The sequence below is a fragment of the Nannospalax galili genome, unplaced genomic scaffold (genome assembly GCF_000622305.1).
Source record: "Nannospalax galili isolate Female #2095 unplaced genomic scaffold, S.galili_v1.0 scaffold34, whole genome shotgun sequence".
NCBI lineage: Eukaryota > Metazoa > Chordata > Mammalia > Rodentia > Spalacidae > Nannospalax > Nannospalax galili.
Window position 1 is genome coordinate 1,129,413 of NW_008338996.1, and position 24,865 is coordinate 1,154,277.

Sequence of the window (24,865 nt, forward strand, 5' to 3'; positions counted from 1 at the left end):
GATATGAAAAGGTGTTCATAATATGAGGGGCAGGTTTTATTTATTATTTATTTATTTATTTATTTATTTATTTATTTATTTATTTTATTTAGTTAGTTAGTTTATTTATTTTATGGGTATGTGCCTGAGTATGTGTACCACATGTGTGCAGTGCCCATGGAGGCCAGAAGGGAGCATCAGATCTTCTGAAACTGGAGTTACAGACAATTGTAAGCCTCCCAGTATGGGTTCTTGGAACTGAATTCAGGTCTCCTGGAAAAACAGCAAGTAGTCTTAACCATTGACCCATCTCTCTAGCCACAAGAGTGGATTTTTAAATCACGTGTACCATTATTTTACTTTTACAAAAAGAAATCAAAAGATTTAATGGACATATAGCAAGACAAAAAAATCATCATTTACAGATAATGAAAGTATAGATGCTTTTCTATTTGTTTAGGCATATTTATAATTTATAATAATTATGGTGATCACTTTTTTGTAAGACGAGATAATTTCTTGAAATTTTATATTAGTTTCCTTGAAGAAGTTCAATTTGAATAATATAAAATTTAAATATATAAATTCATATCCACTTTTAGATCCTGGATTTGATTGGTTCAAAGTTTATGCTAATGTAGGTTTCAGAAAAGAGTTTCATAGTAGAAGAAGAAAATGTGTAAAAACCTGGCAAATCAGTATTTATAACAAAGTATTGTGGGATCCCTGTAAAACATTGACTAGTACTTAGGCCAGAATATCTCAAGAACACTCCTTGCCTGTTACTTGTCATTTATCTCATAAGCTGATAGTAAGGGGTCCATCTTAAGTTAATAAGTGAGAAACTTTTAGGAAATGAGGTTCACGAAATTTTGGTGGGTAACTAAGAACTGCTTTTCCTTATTTGTCTGGTGGTCATAGGTGACTGAGGTTTATGAATAAGCCCATTGAAACCTCCCCTCCTGAAAATGTTATGCACCTTGTTGAACTGTGACCAGACAGGGAAGAATTTTGATGATTGAGAATGGGATAGTTTCACTGTAAAGGTATTAAGAAAATAAAAGTAAAAGCTCCATTTTCTTAGTGTGTGTACACTTCCATTTCTAGTGGAGCATTTGATATGTGAAAGACTAAGCCCAGTTTTCAGACTATCCATCTACTTCTTGGTCCTCTTACTTTGATCTTATACACTTGTCTAGTTTGAAGAATCACAGCGTTAACAATGGGAACTGAACCCAGGCATGACTTTTGACTGAGCTTTCAGTCTTGTTCATACATGGACCTCTTTGTAAATGTATTTTCTTAATCTTTGAATGTCATAGCCTAGACTGGTTGGGGTTGGCATAAAATGAATGGCAAATTAAGTCGTCTTTAAGAGGTAGAATATTCTATTCATTGAATACTACAAAAGGGTTATAGGAAACTCTTATCTATATTTACTGAGCACTATCTCAGTTCTGTAAGGCTGATCTAATAATCCTGATTTATTTTTTTTTTACAGGTAAAGAGACTTAAGCTCCCAATTGGCTCATTTTTTTTTTTTGCAGGGTATTGTGCTGTGCTGTATATTGGGTGTATAAAAATGAACAAGAGGGACTAGAGTTGAAGCTCATGGCAGGGTACCTGCCTGGCATGTTCAAGACCCTGGGTTTGATCCTCAGCACCACAAAGAAAAACAGAATGCACAAGAACCATCCCTGCTCTTGGGAGGATATGGTGTAATATGTTCAGAACACAGAGCCATGTACTTTGCCTGGACTGTGGGAGACTTAGGGCAGTATTTCTGGCACCAAATGCTATCAGCTAAATATTTATGACCAGTCTGTTCCTTCCTTAGAGTCTGATTTACAGGAAATCTGAACTTGAACCTGACAGAGCGCTGAAACTCTTTTGCTATAAATAGGAGGTACGGCTAAAATGTCAAGGGCTACCTCTGTCAGAATATCGCATTTCGTCCTCAAAACTCATTCCTGTCAGGTTTCCCAGTTTAGATACTGTTTCAAGAAAGCGCTCCAAACATGAAAACATCTTTAATGATGGCTTGTAAAATTTAGTGGTGAAGGGTCAAAAAGACCTAGAATGTGGGTTTTAGAGTAATTGAATTATATTTGAATTCCTATCCTCTTTGAGGTGACCTTCAGAAAGTTATGTTGTTTCTGTTACTTCGTTCATAAATGGGAAGTAAAATTACTTAACCTCAGCAGACATGTGTCTCTAATTTAGTACACAGAAGATGAAGGCAGGGTGATCATGAGTTCCTGGCCAGCTTGAGCTACACAGCAAGACTTTATTTCAGAAACAAACCAACAAAAACTTAGCCTCACTGGACAGTTCTAACAATTACTTGATAACACATTTCTAAAATTTGTTTGTTTTGAGACAGGATCTCCTTGGAGCCTCATCTGGCCTAGAACTCCCTATGTAGATTGGCTATAGAGGTTAATAAATGGTGTGAAAGAATAACTAGCAGAAAAAAATAGGTTACTAATTTTATTTATTTTAACTTTAAAGTGTAGTGTGAACAAGGAAAATGGTTGGAAAAAATGTACCAAAATATTTATTATCGCTAAGTTTAAAGTAAAGTTTCCCTTTTTTATACTTTCATGAACATTTTGTGACTGGGCAGATATTGTTACACTTTTGTAATCAGACAGAAGTTACTATTTATATGCAGGATGGGGAGGGAGACTGTGTACAATGATGCTCATTACAGCATTGTTAACAGCAAGAAGCCAGAAACAACGTGTGTAATAGTCAGGAAATGGAAAATGATAGTTCATAAACCCAGTGAAATAGTTTACAGGCGTAATTTGTATAAAGGATCTCTAACTGGCATTATATTCATATATCATGGTTTTCATCTCAAATCACGCAGTGCCTGGACCTGGAATACCTATTTTCTTTCTTTCTCTTCCTTTTCATTGATATTTTCCTTACTGTTACCTCCGTCAAGAAGCTCTCTGACAACAGCTGTCATCCACCCGCCTCCCACCTCCGTCCCAGCTGTGTGATCACTTTCATGTTGTCTTAATCTTCTGAATAGATATTTGCATCTCTATTTACCACCTTGTAGTCTAACTACCTCTTTATTCCCCACTATAGTTGACCATCATTCAAAGCTGGGTTTTGGTCATAATTCATTTTCGTTGTTTCACATCACAAGTCAAAAGTAATAGGAGGGAAGTGATGAATGTGTGCCGGGTAAAGTCTTAGGTGACATGAGAAAACGGTTGTGCGAAGCAGACCAAGGAAAGTAGTGCATGTGTTTCAGGATTTCGTGGGGATTCGATGGAATAACTCAAGGAACGCAGCCAGCAAAATGCCAAACACAAACTGTTTAGTGATGGTGGTGATGGTGCTAATGACAGCAATTAAAGCTGATGGTTTTGTTTCCAACAGATAGCCCCAAGTCAGGCCTTGGACTTTGTGGATGGATTTTGGTGGCTGTCTCATTCTTGTTCACAGTTGTAACTTTTCCAATATCAATATGGATGTGCATAAAGGTAAAGAGCATTTCATTCATGTTTGGAAAGGGTCAACTCCTACCTACATAAACCCACTTTATCTGTGTAACAGACAGAGAGATCCTATATTGGCCCATAGTTCCTTCTCTTTCTTCCCCTGCGAGAAACTCATTCTACTCACTAATGATTGTGGGATCTTAAAGCTTCAGTCACTATCCAATCAGTCTTTCTGACAAGTAAGGATTACCATCCACACTTTTCTGCGTCAGAGATGTGAGATGATCCTGTGAGAATAGGTTCTACCGTTAGGATGCCAAGGGTTAATTGTTGGCTGCATTGTTGACTGTGCTACAGTCATGTGCATCTTGGTCATGTTTCCTTACTTGTGAATTTGGAGAAAATAACAGCACCTGCTTCATAGATGATGATGAGGATTAATTGGATAGCCTGCCTAAATATACTTACTGTGATGCCTGGCACATAGTCAGTGCTCTCCAAAGCTGATCCCATCTTTCCTACAAAGCTAGTAATAATTACATAAATACGTCATTTGCATGTTCCTAAAAGTAAAAAAATATGCTCTCAGCATTTTCGGATTAAATTTACTATTGTAATTAAAGGAATCAGAAGAAAAGGCTGTAAGCTGTGCTGAGCAAACAAAAGATGAGTAATCAGATAGTGATATTAACAGCAAAGGACTGCAATTAGAGATTTTTTGTTTGTTTTTGTTTTTGTTTTTTGACAGGGTCTCCCTAATCCCAGTCCACCTCTGGAAATCACTATGTGTACCAGGCTGGCCTCCATCTCCTCTGTCTCGCAGAGATTCACCTGTCTCTGCCTCTCAAGGCCTGGGATTAAAGGTGCATGCCGCCACCTTGGTGTGAGATTTGTTCCTGTATACTCTTCTATACCCCCCCATTAAAAAAAATTCTTTTTTTATGTGTATGAGTGTGCACCCGTGTTGTGCGGTGCCCACGGAAGTGAGAAGAGGTTATTTGCTGAATCCCCTGGACTGGAGTTATGGACTGTTGCTAGCCACCATGTGGGTGCTGGGAACTGAACCCTGGTCCTTTACAAGAATAGCTAGTGGTCTTAACCACTAAACCATCTATCTAGCCCTGTATACGTCTCAATTTTAGACAGTTCATTTATTTTATTTTTTGGGACAGGATCTTCTATGTAGTGCAGGCTGGCCTTAAACTCTGTAGTCCAGGCTGAGTGAAACACACCATCTTCCTGCCTCTACTTGCAGAGTCCTGGGATTAGAGTCATATGCCACCACTCCTGGATGACCTATTGCTTTTATAATCAGTTAGAAATGTCTGGATATAGTATGCTGGATGGAGTGGCACACACTGTCTCTCCCAACACATTAGAGGCAGAGGCAGTTAGAGCTCTGTGAGTTTTCGGTTAGCCTGGTCTACTAATGAGTTTGAGACCATCCAGGGTTACACAGTGAGAGCTCTTGTCTCAAAAAATATATATATATGCAAGAAAAAATATGTATATAGTAAAGAAATAATCTTGTTTGGAAAGGGTAAACACTGAATATGTTGTTTTTAGATATTATCTGGAAATAGGGAAGAGTGAGAAGCATCTAACCTGTTCAGAAAATAAACATATTTAAGAAACTGTACATGTAAATGTTAGTGCTCACCATGTTGAATTTTCATTTGTGTTTTTATTCTAGATCATAAAAGAGTATGAGCGAGCCATCATCTTTAGATTGGGCCGCATTTTGCAAGGAGGCGCCAAAGGACCTGGTCAGTACTTGGCTTCACTCTGGAGACTGGAGTGATTTTACTGAAGTTGGTTCCCTAATGGATGATTTCCTCTTCTCCTTGACATGGAGCAGCAGTTGTAGAACAATAGTAGTGGCACTAGCTAGACTTAGTATTGTCCAAGCCTTCCTGTCCCTGTCCACTTAGAGATGATTAGGTTACCTTTAACTCTGGCAGGCATGGCCCCAGCTATGGAAGTCTGCACATGGGAACCCCAACCAAGAAAAGGACTTCAATTGCTCAAGTGCTGGGACTACAGCAGGGCCACCATGCCCACCCAGACTCTGAGAATTCAAGGAGACTAGAGCACAGTACCCCCATCAAGGATCTTTCTGTCCCACAACAGGACACCAACAGGGAAATAATTCTGTCCCACAGGATACGTATTCTGATCAAGTCACCACAGAGGGCCCCGAGAACCCAGGGAAGAGTTATGGACCTGAACTGGTAGATGAGGCAAAGCTGTCTGGTTGTTTTTTTTTGTTTTTGTTTTTGAGACAGCCTCTCACAGGCTAGCCTGGAACCAACCATGTACCCGAGGCTGGCCTCAAACTTTTAGCAGTGCTCCTGCCTCAGCCTTCTGAGTCTTGGGATTACTAACTAGTATGCACCACTATGCCTGGTCCATCTGAGGCCTGAGGGCTGGAAAAGTGTTAGTCACAAACAGGTGTTCTCAGAAGAAGCAGCGGCATGTTCAAAGCAGTGTAGGGCTGAGAGTACTGCAGATTGAGGTCCTGCAAGAACTGAATCCAGTGAGTGCAGGGCGTGAAGAGAGGGAATGTGTCTGCAGAGGGAAGCAGAGGTGAACCAAACAAGCCTTGTCCTAGTTGGCTTCTCTGTTGCTGTGATTAAACACTCCAACCAAAAGCAACTTGGGAAGAAATGTTTATTTCATCTTAACATTACCAGGTCTCAGTCCATCAGTGAAGAACGTCAGGGCAGGAACTCAAGGCAGGAGCCTGGAGGCAGGAGCTGAAGCACGGGAGGAACACTGCCTACTGGCTTGCTCTTCCCTGGCCTGCTTTTCTTAATGCAACCCAAGGCCCACAGTGGACTAGGCCCTCCCACATCAACCAGCAGTCAGGAAAATGCCCCCCACCCCATACCCACAGGCCAGTCTGATGGAGGAAATTCCTCGACTGAAGTTCCTCCTTCCCAGGTGACTCTAGTTAGCACAACATGCATGACTCAAGACTTGTATCTCAGGAAAATGGGTCAGAGAGAGAAACTATAAATACTTAGAGGTGGGGAGTAAGCAAGGCATGTTAGGTTTCAGTCAGTTGACTAGGTTGATTCCATTAGAATCGGTGGAGGAGAAAGCCAGTTGGGTGCTCAACTCTGATCCTGTGCCTGTGTTTTGCAGGTTTGTTTTTCATTTTGCCATGCACTGACAGCTTCATCAAGGTGGACATGAGGACCATCTCATTCGATATTCCTCCTCAAGAGGTGAGCTGTTCTCTTGCTGTGGCTAAGGGCTCATACATGGGACTGTGGGGCACTGAGAGACTGGAGCTTTCTACCCTGACTGCCTGCTCTTTTCCCAGCTGTGTGACCTTGAGCAAATCTTTAACTTCTCTGTACCTCAATGTTCTCATCTGTAAAATGGAGTCTGTAAAATTAGGGCCTACTTGATAGGGTTGTTGTGAGGAGCAAGTGAGATACTACATGTGAAGTGCTTAGCATGGTACCTGGTAGTTCAGTGCTGTGTGACTGCTTGCTGTCTTTACTGCGAAGCACAGGGTAATGCTGGAGGAAGTGCAGTTGTCATCACCGTCACCTTTCTCACCACAGTGCTCCTCTCTGGGTTTCAGACCGAAAAGAACCCTGTCTAGCCCAGTGTTCTAAGAGTCTTCAATTTTATTGTAAATACATTGGCTAGAAGCCAAAGCACGAGAACCTGCTCATCTGACATTTGAGGTAGATAGCAATCGTTTTGTGCTTTTCCCAGATCCTTCACACACATTGTTGCAACTGAAATTCAGAGCCAGTTCCCTAGAAGGGCATAGTTGCAGTGAGACAAATGCTTCAGATTCCTATGGCAGAGCCAGGACTCAAGTCCAGCTCTTGGGATTCCCTGTCTGGTGCTTTTCCCTTTGTGCTAACTGCACAGGACACTGGCTCTATCATAGTCCTCCCAGCACCTGTGCTGTAGGAGACATAGTAACCATTGCGGGCAGGAAACTCACAAGCCTGTCAACAGTGCTGGGTGTGGAAGAGTACTGTCTTGTTTCCTGGGCATAAACCAGGAACTCAGCATGATGCTAATCACAAACCACAGAGTCCAGAAACCAGCTCAGGAACTCCCTTGCTGGTATGAATCCAAGTATTTGGTAAGGTCACTTTTCAGTCCACACAAGCTTAGTGATGCCAGAGATCATTTCTACCCACATCAAGAACAAGCTTGAGACCCAATGCCAGATCTCACCACAGTTCTTCATCTTTCAGGAAGGTAGACTCTCAGGAGCCCCTTTGAGGGGCTGAGAATTCTGGTGTTTTCTATAAGCACTGAGGCTCCAGTGGGGTTGTTGGGAGCTTCTGGCTTCCAGCTGCTCTCTTCTCCCTGTGACCTGCTGAACTGAGAGCAGATTGGAACTTGGCAAAGCAACCCTTTTTCCGATCCCCGATGAACTTACTGCGAAGGGAGATAAACACTCTGTCTATAATAAACGGTTGGCAGAGACGCTGCAGCTTTGAAAACAGCTATGGGTGGTCACAGTGGCCAGGCTCTGTCTGGGAGTAGCAGTCATTTTTCCATCACATCACGAGAGGTCATTTTCACACGAGATGGTAACACATTTTACATTTGTCTACAAATCCCCCCTCTTCCCAGTTAGTGGTTATTTTTAGATTACTAAAGAACAAAGGAGAATTACTGCCTTGATGCCTGGAAGAGCTAACCAGTCACATGGCCATGTTGCTGTTGCTGCCTTTTATTTGCAGAGCGGTACAGGCGTCTCTCAGTAGAGCCGTCTTTCTTGATTGCTGTAGAAATAAGATGGACCCAGGTCGCCCTGTTAGCCCTATGTTGCCATTGAGTGACTGCTAGATCAGGTGGTTCACAACCTGCTGAAATTCCCAGCAGAATGCTCATGGCTTGGACCTTACCCCAGGACCTCTTATTGCTTACTTCCTGGCATCACATTTCAGGTCAGTTTGTCCCTCACTCAGTGATTCTCGGCCATTACCCGTCACTCTGCCAGTGCTAGAAAAACAAACAAAAACGGCCCCTAAGAGTCTAAGGGAGAAGCAGTCACCTATACATTGAATCGCTACAGTAAAGGCAGAGGGATGTGCACTGGAGTGTGCCTAAGGGAAGTTTGGAGACACGGAAATGGTGGGAAGAAACGAGCCAGTGCAACACCAGCTGTTGAGTGGCATCCCAGAACTTGTTGAGTATTGAATGAAGTTTGTGAACTTGAATAAATGACTGTTTATTAAATTTCTAAAGATACAATTAATCTTCTGATACCTTACTTAAGGAAAATCCGCTATTGCTTAAGAGGTTTGTAGAACAGTATTTTTAGTGACATTAAAGAACGATTGGCAGATGTAAGATCGCTTCCTTCCTCCTATAGGTTCTCACTAAGGATTCAGTAACCATCAGTGTGGATGGTGTGGTCTATTACCGTGTTCATAATGCAACCCTGGCTGTAGCAAACATCACCAATGCAGACTCAGCGACCCGTCTTTTGGCACAAACTACTCTCAGGAATGCCCTGGGCACCAAGAACCTTTCTCAGATCCTCTCTGACAGAGAAGAAATTGCACACCACATGCAGGTGAGGGAGGCACCAGCACTGGTTAAGTCCCAGAAACTGAAAACTTCCAGGCTGGGGGGTGGCTGGCCTTTTTTCCTTCTTATGGTTTTCCAGGCTTGATAGATGCTTTCACACTAACAGTCCAGGGGTTCATAACACTCAGGTGAATGTCAGATTCCTCCAGTGTTTTATTTTCCCCGGAATCCATATTATCCTCGTTGTAGAGCAGAGTAGTTTACAGGTTGTTCTGTGAGACTGCACAGGTATTGCTAAAGAGCAGTCTGGTGGGTGAGCCCCATGAATTTCCATGTAACTGTTATGCTCTCCAGCCTTGCCTGAGCAGTAAATACTGCATTAAGGCTGGCTTGCTCAAAAACGTTTAAGTGCTATAAACCGAAATTCCTACTATTCATAGATATTTCATGGGGTTAAAATACATAGTCTTGGTTATGTGTGGTTTCTGTTTTATTTCACTTTGGTTTGTTTATTTATTTATTTAGAGGCAGGGTATAGCTCTGTAGCCCAGGATGCTCTGGAACTTGCTATGTAGCACAGGTTGGCCTTGAATTTCTGCCTCAGCCTCCTGAGTGCTGGAATTACAGGTCACACCATCATGCTCTACTAAATACCTGTGATTTATGTGATTCCCATCACACCTCATGGGATAGAGTATTCCTCCCCCTCTCAAAGAGGAGAGTGAGGCACTAAGAAATGTGGTGAGTCACACCAGCTCAGGGGTGGGCAAATGATTTGTGTTTAGCCCCAGCCTGGCTGCCATATTTGTAAGAGAAGTTTTATTGGATATAGCTGTACCCACCCATTTATGTGTTACCCATGATGCTCTGGACCTGCAGTAACAACAGCGTTGCATAGAGACAACAGAGAAGCAATTCCTTTATGGCCCTCATAGAAATAAGTCTGCCAGCACCTGTGTTAGCTCATTAGTAACAGAAGGAGGTCATCTTCCCCTCACCCCAGCTGTCCTTCAACACTCCTTCCACTGAAGGGTAACTGTTTCTCTGCCACTCACCAAGTGCCTCATCTCTGCATCCTGGTGAACCAGCCACTGCTGGCATCAGGGCAGGAGCTGACCATGCCTCACTTGCCTTCTCGTCTCCTTCCAGTCTACTCTGGATGATGCTACCGATGACTGGGGAATAAAGGTGGAGCGTGTGGAAATTAAGGACGTGAAGCTCCCTGTGCAGCTGCAGAGAGCTATGGCTGCAGAGGCAGAGGCCTCCCGAGAGGCCAGAGCCAAGGTAATGCATGCTGTTTGTTTAGGTCTGTTGTTGTTTGGTTTTGTTTTTAGTTTGGTTTTCTTTCTTAATTCCAAAATAATAGCGCATGCTCACTGTAAAAGAGTGAGGCAGGGGCTGGAGCGATGGCTTGGTGGTTAAGAGCACTGGATGTTTTTGAAGAAGACCCGGGTTTGAATCCCAGCACTCACATGGCAGCTAACAGCCATCTGTAACTCCAGTTCCAGGGGATCCATGTCCTCCTCTGTCCTCCGCAGACACTGCATGACATAGGTATACTTATATACATTGCAGGCATAACACTGACACACATAAAAAATAAAAAAAGAAAGAAAGAGAAAAAAAGTGAGGCCATAGTGAATGTTTAGTAAAGATAGAAACCCTTCCCATCACCTCAAGTTCTATATCCCCAGAGGCCACCATTCTTAACAACTTGGTGTGTGTGTCTGTTGTGTGTGTGCACGAGTGCGCGTGCTCATGTGTGTGCAGCCCAGAACTCAGCTTGGATGTTCTTCACCTTTATTTTTTGAGCCAAGGTTTCTCAGTGTTTGGGTAAATTGCCTGACCAGCAAGGTCCCAGGATCTACCAGCAATGGGGTTACAGACACATGTCACCATACCTGGCTTTGACATGGGTGCTGAGGATCTAAGCTCTGGTCCTCATGCTTATACAAAAAACTTTACCCATTGAGCCATCTCTCCAGCCCTGTACTTGGATTTTATTTGATGGTAAATTGCCTGACCAGCAAGGTCCCAGGATCTACCAGCAATGGGGTTACAGACACATCTCACCATACCTGGCTTTGACATGGGTGCTGAGGATCCAAGCTCTGGTCCTCATGCTTATACAAAAAACACTTTACCCATTGAGCCATCTCTCCAGCCCTGTACTTGGATTTTATTTGATGAGGTATTTGGATTATTGGCTCAAATGGAATCACACTGTGCATACTGTCCTGCACCTTGGCATGTTCACTTAAATCATAGAAACATCGGTTCTGTCATTCTCCCATGACTGTGAGCCCTGGACTTGATTTTCTCAATTCATTATTGAGGGCAAATTGACTTTCAGAGCAAACGGACAGTGCGTTAGTTTGGTCCCATCCATTCCTCACTTATTTTCCCCCTTTTTCCTTCCCTCTTTTTTCCAGGAATTTCTTCTTTCCCAATATTTCTTCTTTGTCCTGTTTCCTCATTTCTTCTCCTCTCTTTTTTCCCATCTTATTCTCGCCTTTGTCTTGAAGCATGGCCCTTCTGGGAAGTGTTGAGGAAATAGTCCTTAAGCTAACCAGAAAAATATATCTTTTGAGATGATAATGTAAGAAAATACACCATATCACTAAACCCAAGGACTGGAAGTAGAGGCAGGCTTCAGCAGGGCTGGACAAGGCCAAAGGGAGCCAGTCGCCCTTCCTGGGCTGTGTCTTGCTGTAGACAGCTCATGGTGGAGGACTTTGGACTCCCAAGTTCATCTGAATTCTTAGGTAAGCAGGAAAGGAAGCAGACCACATGCAGAGAAGAGGTTCTCCCTGGTCCAACAAGGACAAGACCACGTCTTAAAGTGGCCACACAGCCCCACCCCTTGGAACAGAACTTTTCGTAGGAGGGGTTGCTGTGGCCTTGACAGATCTAAACAGGGAGCAAGCCGATTTGTCATTAGAAAACAGTAGTAGCAGGTGAACTGGTCAACCATAGAACCCTGTCCTTTTCCTAGAATACACTTTAAGCCACAGATCTGTCACTATACTTTTTTGCCAGCACCATATAGAAAAGTAGCCCATTTGATATGCTGCCTCTAGAATTTTCTGTCAGCCAGAATCTTTGGTTTTCTGCTGTGCTCATTGGTACTCATGATGCCGTTGCAGAACTCTCAAGTGCTCTCTTGCAAAGCCATCACTTTTAGGAACTAAAATATATTTACAGTGTTAGTAAATGTTCCCTGTTATCTTTCAGTTATTGAAAATTAGGAATACTTTTACCTATAATTTGTTAACTAAATGCCCCATTTCTAAACCATGTTGAATAATAGAATTTCCCATATGTAGACTATTAGAATTGAAGAATCCAAAGGTGACAAGACTGTGTCCAGAGCCTGCACCTTTCTAATCCCATGATAGTAATTAACTACAGAGCTGTTTTCCACTGAGCTTAGACTTGGCTTCAGAATCCTTCTGTAGCACTCTAGGTAACAACCCTCAGCTGCTTGGAGTTAGCCCTGAAAGTAACACTTGTTTGCCTTCCTAATCACATGACACGCTTAAACCCAGAAGAGCTGAGTGGTTTCCTCAAGGTCACACAGTTGATTAATGATTAGAACTCTGCTCCCCTCCCTCCCTCCCTGCTTCCTTTGGGACCTCCCACCATGGCTGACCATTGTCCATAGCATCCTTACAGGTTGAAAAGACCATTCCCGACTTCCCTTTATAACAAGAAGCAAACATGAAACCAGTTAGAATTCTGGGCTACCGTGCTGTCCCTCAGATGAGGCTGTAAGGTTAGCCTGAAAGCTGGGTCATGAACCTGTGCAATGGCTGGCTGTCTTCAGGGTTAGGGTTCATGCAGCAAAGGCTACTGTAACTAGTAAAACTACAGTAAGTCAGAAAAACCTATGGGATTACACTCAGGTTCTCATGGCAGATAGAGGGCCATCATTTCTTCAGCAAGTAAATTACAGAAGAGAGAGAGAGAGAGGAGAGAGAAGAGAGAAAGCCATAATCAGAGGCTCAGAACAAACTCCTTAATCAGAGAGCCACAGGGAGTGCAAATTCAAATAAGCAGATGCCACTCTAATACCCATCAGAATGACTTGGAAAAAACAAGATGAGCAGAAGCAGGTGTGGGGAGATGGGAACTGCAGCTCTCATACTCTGCCATGGGAATGTACATGGGATGACTGCTTCAGAAGACAGTCTGGCAATAGCTGCCAAAGCTGGACATTCACAGACCCTGTGAACCAGTAGCTCCACTCCTAAGTATGTATCTCGCAGGTGTGTGCTCGTGTTTACCAAAAGGAATGTCACAGCAGCACTTCATGGTGACCCCAACCTGGAAGCTCTGCAAGAATCCATCACTAGTTGAATGGGCAAGGTATGGTTATCCACAGGAAGGAGTAGTATACAGCGGAGAGTGCACATAACTGTTCCTAAACATACTGTTGAGTAGAGTTAGCCACTTAGATGTATTTACACAGACACAAAAAAGGACTGATTCTCTACTAAATATTAACCAAGCTTCATTTTAATTAATTAATTAGTTTTTGAGACATGGTCTCCCCTATTGTTCCAGCTGGCGTGGAACTTGCTATGTAGATCAGGTTGACCTCAAACTCAGAAATCTGTGCCACCCCACCTCCATCCCCATTGCTGTGTTTAAAGGTGTGAGCTACCCCACCCGGCTCCAAACTTTACTTTAAAATGTTTAGATTTTCTCTTGGATTCCATCTGCAACACCATTAAAAAAACGAAATAAAAAAACAAAATGGTGCTCTGTGAAAATTAAGTATTAATTAACATGGAATTGCTGAACATTTGGCAAAAAGCCCCATCCACCTATAAGCAGCTTGCTTTGCTCTAAGGTGCTATCTGCAGTGAAACTGGGCTAGATCTAGACAAAGCTCGTGGTATTGTGTTCACATCTTTGATAGCTTGCTGAGAGCAGCTTTTCTATGACTAAGTGTGCCCATCATAGTAAGTCTGGCTTCCTGGACAAGAAATTGTTGATTGAAGATAGGAAATGAGGTATCTTTGGCCAATGTCCAGATAAAAATGTGCCTAAGTGGGCATAGGAGATGGCATGGAAGATGGGCCGAGCCTGCCATTCGCATGTGCAGGTTTATTTATGCATTCTCTAATGCTTGCCTTGGAGCAGTTACCTGGGCCTCTGCTCCTGCTCATAGACCAAGGTAAGACATAATGGCTTGCCTTTATAAACTGAAGGTTAATCCTAGGAACTGGGTAATTTCTCTCAGGATCTATGACACCTGCTATTCCCTAGCCTGCAACCAAAATTTGGCAACTCGGGACCCAGCCCATCTCCTCCCCTCCCATACCTAGATCCACATACTATTGAACATACTCTTGACTCTCCTGAGCGGCAACCCAGTCCAGTTTGTCCTCTGTCTCCACTACAGTGACTCTGCTGGCACAGTTCCATTTGCCAGTCTCTTCTTGTCTGTCCAGCATCCCCAAGTCTTTTCTCAAATTAGATCTGATGAAGTTCTTTATCTACTCGAAGCCATTCTGTGGCTTCCCACTGCCTACAGCGGGAAAACCACCTTGGCCTTCACTGCCCCTCAGGTCCTGACCCCATTTACACCCCCCCCCCCACCCAGTTTGTCCTCTGTCTCCACCACCCCCCCCGTTTTACCACTGCCAAACACAGTATTCTGTCACTTGGTTTTCTGGAGTATGGAAACTGTTTGTTGTGTTCTGGCAAAAATGTTCTTCTTCATTTTTATCTGCATAGCAAACCTGTAATTCTTTTTTTCTAAGTTTATGAAAAATATATTTACATCTGTGCACTTGTGCGCATGTGGAGGTCAGAGGACAACTTTGGGGAATTGCTCCTCCCACCTGGCTAAGGCAGGGTCTCTTCTTATTCCCACCTCACTGTGTTCTTCAGGCTAGCCAGCCTGTGAGCATCCGGGTGCTTTTCCTATCTCTGTCTACCATCTCAGCATTGTAGTGCTGGGATTACAGATGTCACTACATCCATGTTTTTTACATGAGTTCTGGGGATAGAACTAAAGATGTCAGGCTTGTGTGGCAAATCCTTTTACCCACTGAGCCATCCTCCTGGCTCCCTGTCATTCTTTGACATTCCATTTATATACCTCACCCCTCTGCCTTCTGCAATATTTCTTTCCTCTTGGTGCTGTGCCTTGTACATCTTTCTTTCAGCACCAGCATGAAATGATCTCTTTCCTGTCTCTCTTCCCTGTCCCCAGCAACTGCACAGGGCTTATTGGCACCTACAAGTTTGCTGTATAAGGGAATGAAATCTCATTGGTATAAGGATATTGCTGCCAATTCTGACATTTACAAGGATATTATAAGCCATTAATATTTTGAAATCCTAAGAGAGCAACTTGATGAAATCACAATTTTAACCTCAATGCTTATGACATCCAATACCTTCTCTTACAGGATTGCGAATTAAAAGTTGCTGCCCTTATTTAGCTTCTAAATCTTTTGTACACTAAAACATAGAAGGTAGGCGTGGCTCACACCTGTAATCTCAGCACCCAGAAGGCTGAGGCTGGGCTACAGAGTGAAGTTAAAGGTCTATTTGTGCTGTATAGTAAAAGCCTGACTCAAAAGCAAAACAATATGCACACACACAACATTAGTTTTTAAGAATTTAAGAAAAAGAATTGATAAATTTGCCATCTGGATAAAGTTAAGAAAGAACATTTTAGACAAACACATGAAACCATAGTTAGATCCAAAATCAGATCTTGACTTTCTCCTTGCTATTTTGTATAATAGTCTCCACTTACGCATCCAAAACTTTATGTATCTTCACTGTCTGTTCTCTGAGGACACTCAGCTAGGATGTATTAGATTTAGGATTTTAGCTTAAGCCAGTTTAACTCTCTCCAACACTCCTGCTGTTTCCATCATGCAGTGATCAGCACTTTTTTGCCTATGTATATGAACCCTTAAGAGTTTGAAAAACTGGGGCTATAGAGACAGATCAGTGGTTAAGAGCACTGGCTGCTCTTACAGAGGACCCTAGCTTGAGTCCCAGCACCCACATGGTAACTAACAACCATCCAAACTCCAGTTCCAGGGGATCTGAAACCCTCTTCTGGCCTTTGCCAGCACTTACATACATGCAGCAAAACACTCTTACGCATAAAATAAACAGAAATAAATCTCTTTTTTTGAAGTCTAAATTTAATTTTCATAAAAGTGAGGCAAACTGCAGGCAAGCATATTAATAGCAGAGACTTGTTGAGAGAACACACACCAATTAGTACAGTCACTAAAATCGTGACAATTTTCTTGCTGTTTTGGAGCCATCATAATTCATGCATTCCTTGATTTAAAACAAAAAGAGGTAAGAAACTTTACAAAAAGAGGTGAGAACTTTCCTAAGGTTACGGTGCTTAATTTTGACTAGAGGAAACAGTAGAGGGTAGGAAGAGGAGGGACTCCACTTAGCAGAAGTAGCAGGAGCCACAGGTAACCATGCCTTCTGGTACTTTTAACCAAATGGAGAGAATCATAAAAATTATATAAAAATTTCTTCTTAGTAGCAGATCTGGGGCAGAAGTTACCACTCCTGAAGCTACTTCTTTATCCAATTTCTTGAGATCTCCTATCGGAGAACTACTGATGACCCCAAATAAGACGTGCAGTTGTGCAAACTGGGAAGGAGGGAGGCTGAGGGGCAGTGCTGGAAGTTAACCCACTTCGTTGTCTTCTTCGACATTTCAAGTAAACATGTTAATCAGGTCTCAGAAGGAGTTCAGGGCCAACGCTCTGAAACACACCTGGTTATGAATCCCAAGGGAGATTTAAAAAGAGTTTGAAAAACTTGTATCTCTCATCACTCAGTTTTAGATTGGCACGTGAAAATTTTATCTTGAATATATGTTCATTCCAAGATATAATTCCTTGTATATTGTATTACATTTCTAAATGAAACTGATAATGTCATTCTTCTAAGTATATCTAGTAAAATGTAAGTAAGATAATGTGAATAAGCTCTTTAACAATCAATAATATTTCATGTACCTTTTCCTTCCCGAAAAGAAGACACCTCCTCCACAGATCTTTTTCTTAATGTGCTTTGTCATGAATTATTTTATTATCTTACTGCAATATATATTAGGATGTAAGAAGTAATTTTTTAAGGTTTTCTGTATGAAGATTCTCCAAATGTTTCAGAATTTCTTCTAAATATGAAGTAATTTTTACTAGATCCACTTCTTTTGGTACAATACATGAGGAATTAAATCATATGCATGTGGATGGCTATTGCTTGTTACTAGAAAGAGGCAACATTCAGCATTAGTTTTTTTCTTTTTTTTACTTTTATAAACACACTCAGAAACTATTTAAGTAAGTGGACAGAAGTGGAACTTGTGTTTAATGTCATGTACTCCTCAGCAAGCACACAAATGAGTGTGCTAAAAATCATGTTGCAATTTTTTTTTGTCTTTTTTGAGACAGGGTCTCCTTGTAACCCCAGCTGTCCTGGAACTCACTATGTAGACCAGGCTGGTGTCGAACTCACAAAGATCCGCCTGCCTCTGCCTCCCAAATTCTGGGATTAAAGGCGTGCGCTACCACGCCCAGCTTGTTGCAATTTTTTATCAAGATAGCTCTGTCAGTTTTGAGTTCAATAAGATATTTCCTTTCTTTGAAATCAAAGAATTGGAAACCCACCTGCCTTGCAAAGGATTTGCATCCACACATTAAGGTCAGTTGCTTGACCCCCTACGAAGTATTGTGAATTGCCCCTCTGTTTGGTCTCCTGTTAAATGGGAGAAATGCAGCAGTAAAAGAGGATGTCTTGAACCAGACATACTCAGACAATTCAGTTTTAGGAAAAAGAACATCTGGAACTGGGTCTCTAGACACTGATTACTTCCTGGATTGTTCCATGTGCCCACCTAAGGTATGCATAGCCCAGTTGGAACACTGCTGTGTGGCACCATGGTGTTCGCTCTGACCTCCCTTTCCCCTCATCTATAGGTTATTGCAGCTGAGGGAGAAATGAATGCATCCAGAGCCTTGAAAGAAGCCTCCATGGTTATCACCGAGTCTCCTGCTGCCCTTCAGCTCCGCTACCTCCAAACACTGACCACCATTGCGGCTGAGAAAAATTCGACAATTGTCTTTCCTCTGCCCATAGATATGTTGCAAAGCATCATGAAGTCAAAACAATAAGCCATATAAGTCAGTGTAGAGTTGTGCTATACCCTTCCAAGGATAAAGTGGGACCAAATTAGCCATTAACTCACAGAGAGTAGCAGGAACCTTGAATATCCTCCCTTCCTTTCCTTTTCTGCATGTTGAATGTGGGGCTCTTAAAATGAAAAGGAGTCACAAAAACAGATGAAAGACTTTCTTTGGGGCTTGGAGTGTAGCTCAGTAGTAGAGCATTTGCCTACTAACACCAAAAAAAAAAAAAGTTAGCTTGTAAATACGGAGAGATTGATCATTTATAGATAATAATCTCTTATTCTCTAAAATATTTAACAGTTTGTACTTTTAGATTATTCTGTAGTAGGTTAAGGCTTACTTCTTTTGACTTCCTTTCTGAGTCCTCTATGAGCAGTCAAATCAGGGGAAGGAACGTAGCCCAGAACTGCCACCTGACCCTGGGCTGGATGAACGCTCTGCAGACAGTGATGCCCTGTGCTACCACCCAGCTTCACCTGGCCATCCGTGCCTTCCTTTAGGGAGTCTTAAGTAAGGACTTTCCCGAAAGTCCGTTCACTCTCTAGACCCAAACTGTTTTAGAATGAGTCCCACCTCCTGCCAGACCCTGTCAGAGCTAGAGAAAATGGTCAAAGTTGTGAAAAAGAGACTTCATTATTGTGGTGATCCTTTTGAAAATAATAGGTGCATTTTTAGTTTTGAGCCTCCCTCTGGTCTACCTCTTGGCCAGCTGAATTCTCGTCACAGAAGTGCTTTTCTCACTCTTGCCTATTTTTGTATATCAGGTTTTAAATTTTTTATTTTTTAAAAAATAATTTTCTAAATTCTATAAATGTTATATGCCTATTTGAATAGCTTAAGGACTAAAATACTTAAAAAAAATACCACTACATTTTGCTCTCTGCATGCTGTTGATTATTATATACTGTGAAGCATTTTGATGGCTCATCCTACTTATTAACTGGTAACAAGGGACTCCGAATACCTTGAACATACAATACCTGATAACCAGCATAGACAATGTCAGACTTTGGTTAGCTGCTCAGATGCAGAACTTTTATATTTGCCTTATTCCTTTTCTGTTACAAAATGTCAATCCAAAGGAGGAAGTGGTCAGCTCTTTGTCTCTTAGTCTGACATCCTTCCCGCTGGTCTAGAAAGCTGGTTAGTGACCTTTACAACACTTCCTTGAGACTCTCAGTTCACCTGGAGAAGTCTTAACAGCTTCTTATCAGAGCACCACTGTTCACATCTGCCCTTAGTGGACTCACTTCAGGCTCACCCACTTCAGGAGGTCTCCCTCTGTACCCTGTTTCCAAGCTTACCTTCCAAGCTTTGAAGCACCATCCATCCAGGTTCTTTTGCTGGACGTATGTAGAATATTTCCACTAAGGATTGAAGTTGCATTGATATTTTGCATTTTAAAATGGTGATTTTATCTGTTTGGAAAGCGGCTCACCCTATACCACTGAGGACCAGGAAAGCCCATGTCTTGGTGAAAATCTCTTTCCAGAGGTAGAGTAACAATGCTCCTGGTTCCGAGTGTTTCCCTCTCCAGGCACCAAATGGCCTTCATGTCTGTCTTGTGAATTACTACCAAGAGGCTCAAGTTCAGTCAGTGTGGAGGGGTGGAGACAAGGGAGCCGGAGAATGAGGGTGTTGGTGTGGGGGTTTCTGCGAGTCCTTCCCTTCTAGCCATGTATAATAAATTGTGTGCACTGTAGCTGATTGTGTGCTTCCGCCTGTATTAGTGTATGTGGAGGGCATTTTTTCAGAAGTGTCACATCAGATTCTCCAGTGCCAGGCTGGCCTTCAGTGTCCAAGCATCTTCACTGGAGAGTTTGAGATCCTTGTTCCCCATGAGCTTTGTCTGGCTTCTCTTTTGTCCTCCAAATTGCTGTCTCTCAGATAATCACACAGACCCATCTCTCCTTGAAGTAGCACTATAAAGCCAGTGGCTTTCACCTGCAACATCTAGCCTTTGAATAACTACCTTTATCCTCAAAACAGTTTGATAAGATCAACACCTATTCCCACTTTATAGATAATGACACTGAGGCTCAAAGGTAAAACTTAGCCAGTCATAGGTTGGTAAGGTGCAAAGGTGGCATTCAAACCCAGGTCTGTCCAGTGCCAAAAAATCTCAATGTGCCTTCATGTGACCCTGCTTGCCTCCACCATCTTTATAGATACCCCCCAGCACACCATTTGCATTTCATCGCTGTAGAGTTCATTGGATGGCATTTGTATGTGAGGGGATCTTAAATTTAAACTTCATTTTTAGGTTATCTGATCTAGCTGAAGTTGAGTTATAACTCAACTTGGTTGGGTGTTTGTAACCACAACATGTTTACATCATTGGCCTGAGTAGAAAAAAAAAAAAAGAAAACAGGGTTCAGCCATCTTATTGTGATTTCTCACACTGTCAGGTCTTCTAAAATCAGAAATGGATGGTGAACTCAAGTCCTACCTGTCAGCACTGTACACCCTTCCTCTTAACAGCAAGCCCTCCTTTCCAAGGAAACTACACACTGTTAAAAAAAAATTTGAAGTACAGAATGAATTCTCAAGTTCACATTATAACACTTAGAAAGTAAATCGATGGGAAGGCGGCTTAGAGAAAAAAATTGGTTACAAAGACTTCCAGCTTTGAATCAGACTCTGCTCTTAACTAATTTATCTGTTTTGCTTCTCAGCATCAGCATTTTCTTACCACTTTTAAGTGGAATTTGAATCATGTTTGTAAAGTCACAGTACCTCATGGTACAGATGCCAGTGTGACGGTCATGCTCTGGTGTTGATCTTTCTGCACCATCCAACCTGTATCACAGCCTTGTACAAGTTCTATCCGCAGTCCTTATGAGAATGTGTTAAAAACTGCAGACCTGTCTTTGGAAAATGCACCCATGGGCATGTACACAGATTGTATACCTGAAGGGCACAATGACCCAACCACTGGGCCTATAAAGGACTTCAGAACTGCTAGACTAGTTCATACCTAATACCCTCATTTCAAAGCTGCCCGGTTACCTAAAACATCTTTACTCTGTGACAACTAAACATTAGACTAAAGAAACTATCATTTATTGAGTGCCAGGCACTGTGCAAGGCAGGTTCCCTTCTTTTGCTGCCATTATAATCCTGGTGTATTGACCAGGCCATGGGAACACCCTGGGTTCATTGAGGTTGTTTCTTACAGTGATGCTGATAACTCTGGGCTCATAGCAGACCCATCTCAGATGAAGGTAGAACTGGCCTAAAGGACTCACTAAAAGGATGCTGTCTTTTTCCATCCACCCTATAAAGAAATGTTTGGTGAGGGAGGAAATTGAAAACCACTATTAAAACTGAGGTTTTAGATATCGAAAGACTTGGGCTCATAAGCTGAGAAGTTTCCCTTAAAGATTCTGGGAGGGCCAGCAAGATGGCTCAGTGGGTAAAGGTGCCTGTTGCCAAGCCTGATGGATCACCTGAGTTTGATTCTCTGGTCCCCCATAGTAGGAGAGAACGAGGTCCCAGAAGTTGTCCTCTAGCCTCCATACATGCCCACACAAAAATATACATACTCATGCACTAGACAGACAGACAGACAGACAGATAGATAGATAGATAGATAGATGATAGATTAGATAGATAGATAGATGATAGATAGATAGATAGATAGATAGATAGATAGATAGATAGATTTTTAGAAGAAACTGGAGGGGCGGCTCAGCAGTTTAGAGGACTTGCTGTTCTTACAGAGGACCCATATTTGGTTTCCAGCATCCATGTGGAGGCTTACAACTGTTAACTCCAGTTCTGGGGATCTGATGCCCTCTTCTGGCCTCCTTGGGCACTGGACACACACATGGTGTACATATATAGATGTAGACAAACACTCATACACATAAATAAGCCCTTTAAAAGATTTGGAGGCTGGGCATGGTGGCGCATGCCTTTAGTTGCAGCACTTGGGAGGCAGAGGCAGGTGGATCTCTGCAAGTTCAAGGCCAGCCTGGTCTACATAGTGAGTTCCAGGCCAGCGGGGGTTACGGGGGGCCCCTGTCTAAAAAAAAAAAAAAAAAAAAAAAGACCAAAAAAAAAATATTTGGGGTGAGGATGGGCTGGATATTAAACCTTCTGGACTTTTACCACACACCACAAGACTATAAGGAGTCTTTACTGCTCATTTTAATTTTCAGTATCTAGCTTAAAAAGTCTCCAACAAGATAGCCACCCACCCTGTGTCCATTTGCCTCCTTCCTTCCACGGAACCCCTGCCTCATTCAGCTGCCTCCCACTGCGCATGCTCACCTCAGGAGAGGAGGAATTTACCCCAGCAGTCAGATGGGCCTCTTTGATCCCACCTTCCAGGTCTATGATCTTGTCAGGAATGGGGGTGTGGTCCTGTGTGGCCCCATGTGGACTCGAAACCTGAGTGAAGGTTTTCTGTGAACTTCTCTTTTCTGGCAAACAGCTTTTTGTCTTTTTCTCTGAACGTTTCCATGTATGGTTGAGAACCAGAATGTCTGCAGACACTTCGCTATCAGATGGAGCTCAGGGCCAAGACAGCCAGCAGGAAACCCAGACATAGAGGCTTGCATCAACCACCAAAATCTCTAGACTCCAGATTCTCATAGTGAGCTCCAGAGTAACTTAGTTTGGGCTGGTTCTTCAGTGCTTACAACCCAACACACCCTATCAGACCCCAGTGCACGGGGGCTTACCTCCATGGATGCACTAGGCTTTGCATATTTTAATTTTTTTGAGGACTTAGTATGGGTCCCTACATTGGGTTAAGCATTGCTTTTCTTAATCTTTATACAGTTCTCAGTAGATAGACCCTGTTCTTACCAGTTCACAGGTCAGGAAACTAAGTAAGTTACAGTTGCATTACCAGTAAGTGATGGAGCTAGAACTGGAACCAGGCCTGACTCCAAGCCCAGATGTTAGTCACTCTTTATCTCTTTAGATTACTACTGGTTAAGTAATAAATTAATTCAATATTGCCATTTTGCAAGTGGGGAATTTGAGTCTTAGAACTCTCTGGTGGGCGTGGCGATGCACATCTTTAATCCCAGCACTCAGTAGGCAGAAGCAGGCAGATATCTGAATTCAAGACCAGCCTGGTCTATCTAGAGGCCATTCATGGCTATATAGTGAGACCCTGTCTAACAAAAGACAGGCAGAGCCTGGAGAAATGGCTTAGAGGTTAAGAGCACTGGCTGCTCTTACAGAGGACCCAGGTTTGGTTCCCAGCATCCACATGGTGGCTAACAACCATCTATAACTCCAGTTCCAGGGACCCAACGCCCTCTTTTGGTCCCTGTAGGCATTGTACACATGGGTGCACTTACATACATGCAGGCAAGAGAATCACACACATTAGGAAAAAAAGCTGGTGGATCCCTGTGGGTTCAAGGCCAGCCTGGTCTACATAGAGAGTTCCAGGCCATTCAGGACTACATCACCCCTCTCCCTCTTACCACCCCATTTAAGTATATGTGTATGTGTGTGTGCATGCACTAGTGTTATGATGTAGGCATGTACTTTACCACTGAACTACATCCTTAACTCAGAGGAAAAAAAATTGTGTTATATTTCTAATGTCTTACACAAAATAACTGTTGAAATCAGTTGCCCAAGAGCCCACATAGGATCTAAGGCCAGATCAATGTTTAACAGAGGAAGGTTTGACACCTGGCCCTGGTGTGTCACAATCATTTCTCCATTGTGGGACATCACAAAATCTAGCATTGAAATGATTCCCCACTCACTCTTGCTTTTGAAATAAAAAAAGGAAGTGAGGGCACTTCTGTGACCACAGGCAGTTTTCAATCGAGCATCTCCAGGCCACAACTGCACCCTGGCATGCCAGTGTAAACCAAGTGAAGAATTCATGGGCAGGTCCACATGCAGCATGAGCTGGGAATTTCCAGGAAGAACGCAAGCTTTGTCTAGCCTGGCCTCCAGCTGAGAAGAGACCCTAGGAGCAGTTTCTGGGAAAAGGCTGCTTGAGCTACAGCTCCTTACACTTGTCAAGTCAATTGTTCTGATCACCGACAGCTCTTTGCAGACAGGGCAGGCAGGCAGACGTAGCATCAACCCATATCCCTTGGCGTAGTGTTCAAGGCTTCTGCCCACTGTGCGGCGTCACGGTCTCCCAGTCTGCACCTGCTCCAGCTGCGTGGGCTGTCTGTCCCCGAATGCACCATTCTCCCCACAGTGCCCGCCTTTACTGCACCTTCTGCTTGGGAGGATTCGCCTCCACCTACCTCATACTCCACCTGGAAAATTCCTCCTCTGCTGCCCTCATGGCTTCTGCAATGACTCAGAATCTCTGGAGACAGGGCACCAAGAGAATCATGCTTCCAAAAAGCTCCCTGCACAAGTTCAGCTTGGAAACAATGGTGTAAACACATACACACACTCTCTCTCTCCTCTCTCACTCTCAGGATTCCCACTCTCCAAACCTCACCCTGGGCTCTGTTCAATGGTCCTACACACAGGGGCTGTGTCCATAACATGGAGTGATATGGTCAAGAGGAGGAAAGGCAATGAGAAAACTCTAGAAGGAAGGATAGTGGCATGGGCTCTGTCCTTGCACTGGTCTAGAGAGAAAAGGTTTGAAGCAGTTCATGGGCGTGCCCAAGAGGGAGCCTGAATGCCCCAAACATCCACAAAGATGCAGGCCCAGAGGGACCAGAAGGGGCGTCAAGGGATCCCTCTCTCTGCTCCAAAGGCTGCAAATTG

The 24,865-nt window shown here is 42.9% G+C and overlaps 1 protein-coding gene across 1 annotated transcript in view; it reads left to right on the forward strand.

Annotated features, from left to right (window-relative positions):
* Stom (stomatin) overlaps window positions 1-19,858 on the forward strand; it is a 29,235-nt gene extending 9,377 nt beyond the window's left edge. The window contains exons 2-7 of the mRNA XM_008833451.3: window positions 3,379-3,482; window positions 5,134-5,206; window positions 6,588-6,670; window positions 8,800-9,003; window positions 10,107-10,241; window positions 17,942-19,858. Of these exons, the coding sequence (XP_008831673.1) occupies window positions 3,379-3,482; window positions 5,134-5,206; window positions 6,588-6,670; window positions 8,800-9,003; window positions 10,107-10,241; window positions 17,942-18,136 (794 nt within the window). The 3' untranslated portion in view covers window positions 18,137-19,858. The remainder of the gene's footprint in view (window positions 1-3,378; window positions 3,483-5,133; window positions 5,207-6,587; window positions 6,671-8,799; window positions 9,004-10,106; window positions 10,242-17,941) is intronic.
* Window positions 19,859-24,865: the final 5,007 nt, after the last annotated feature.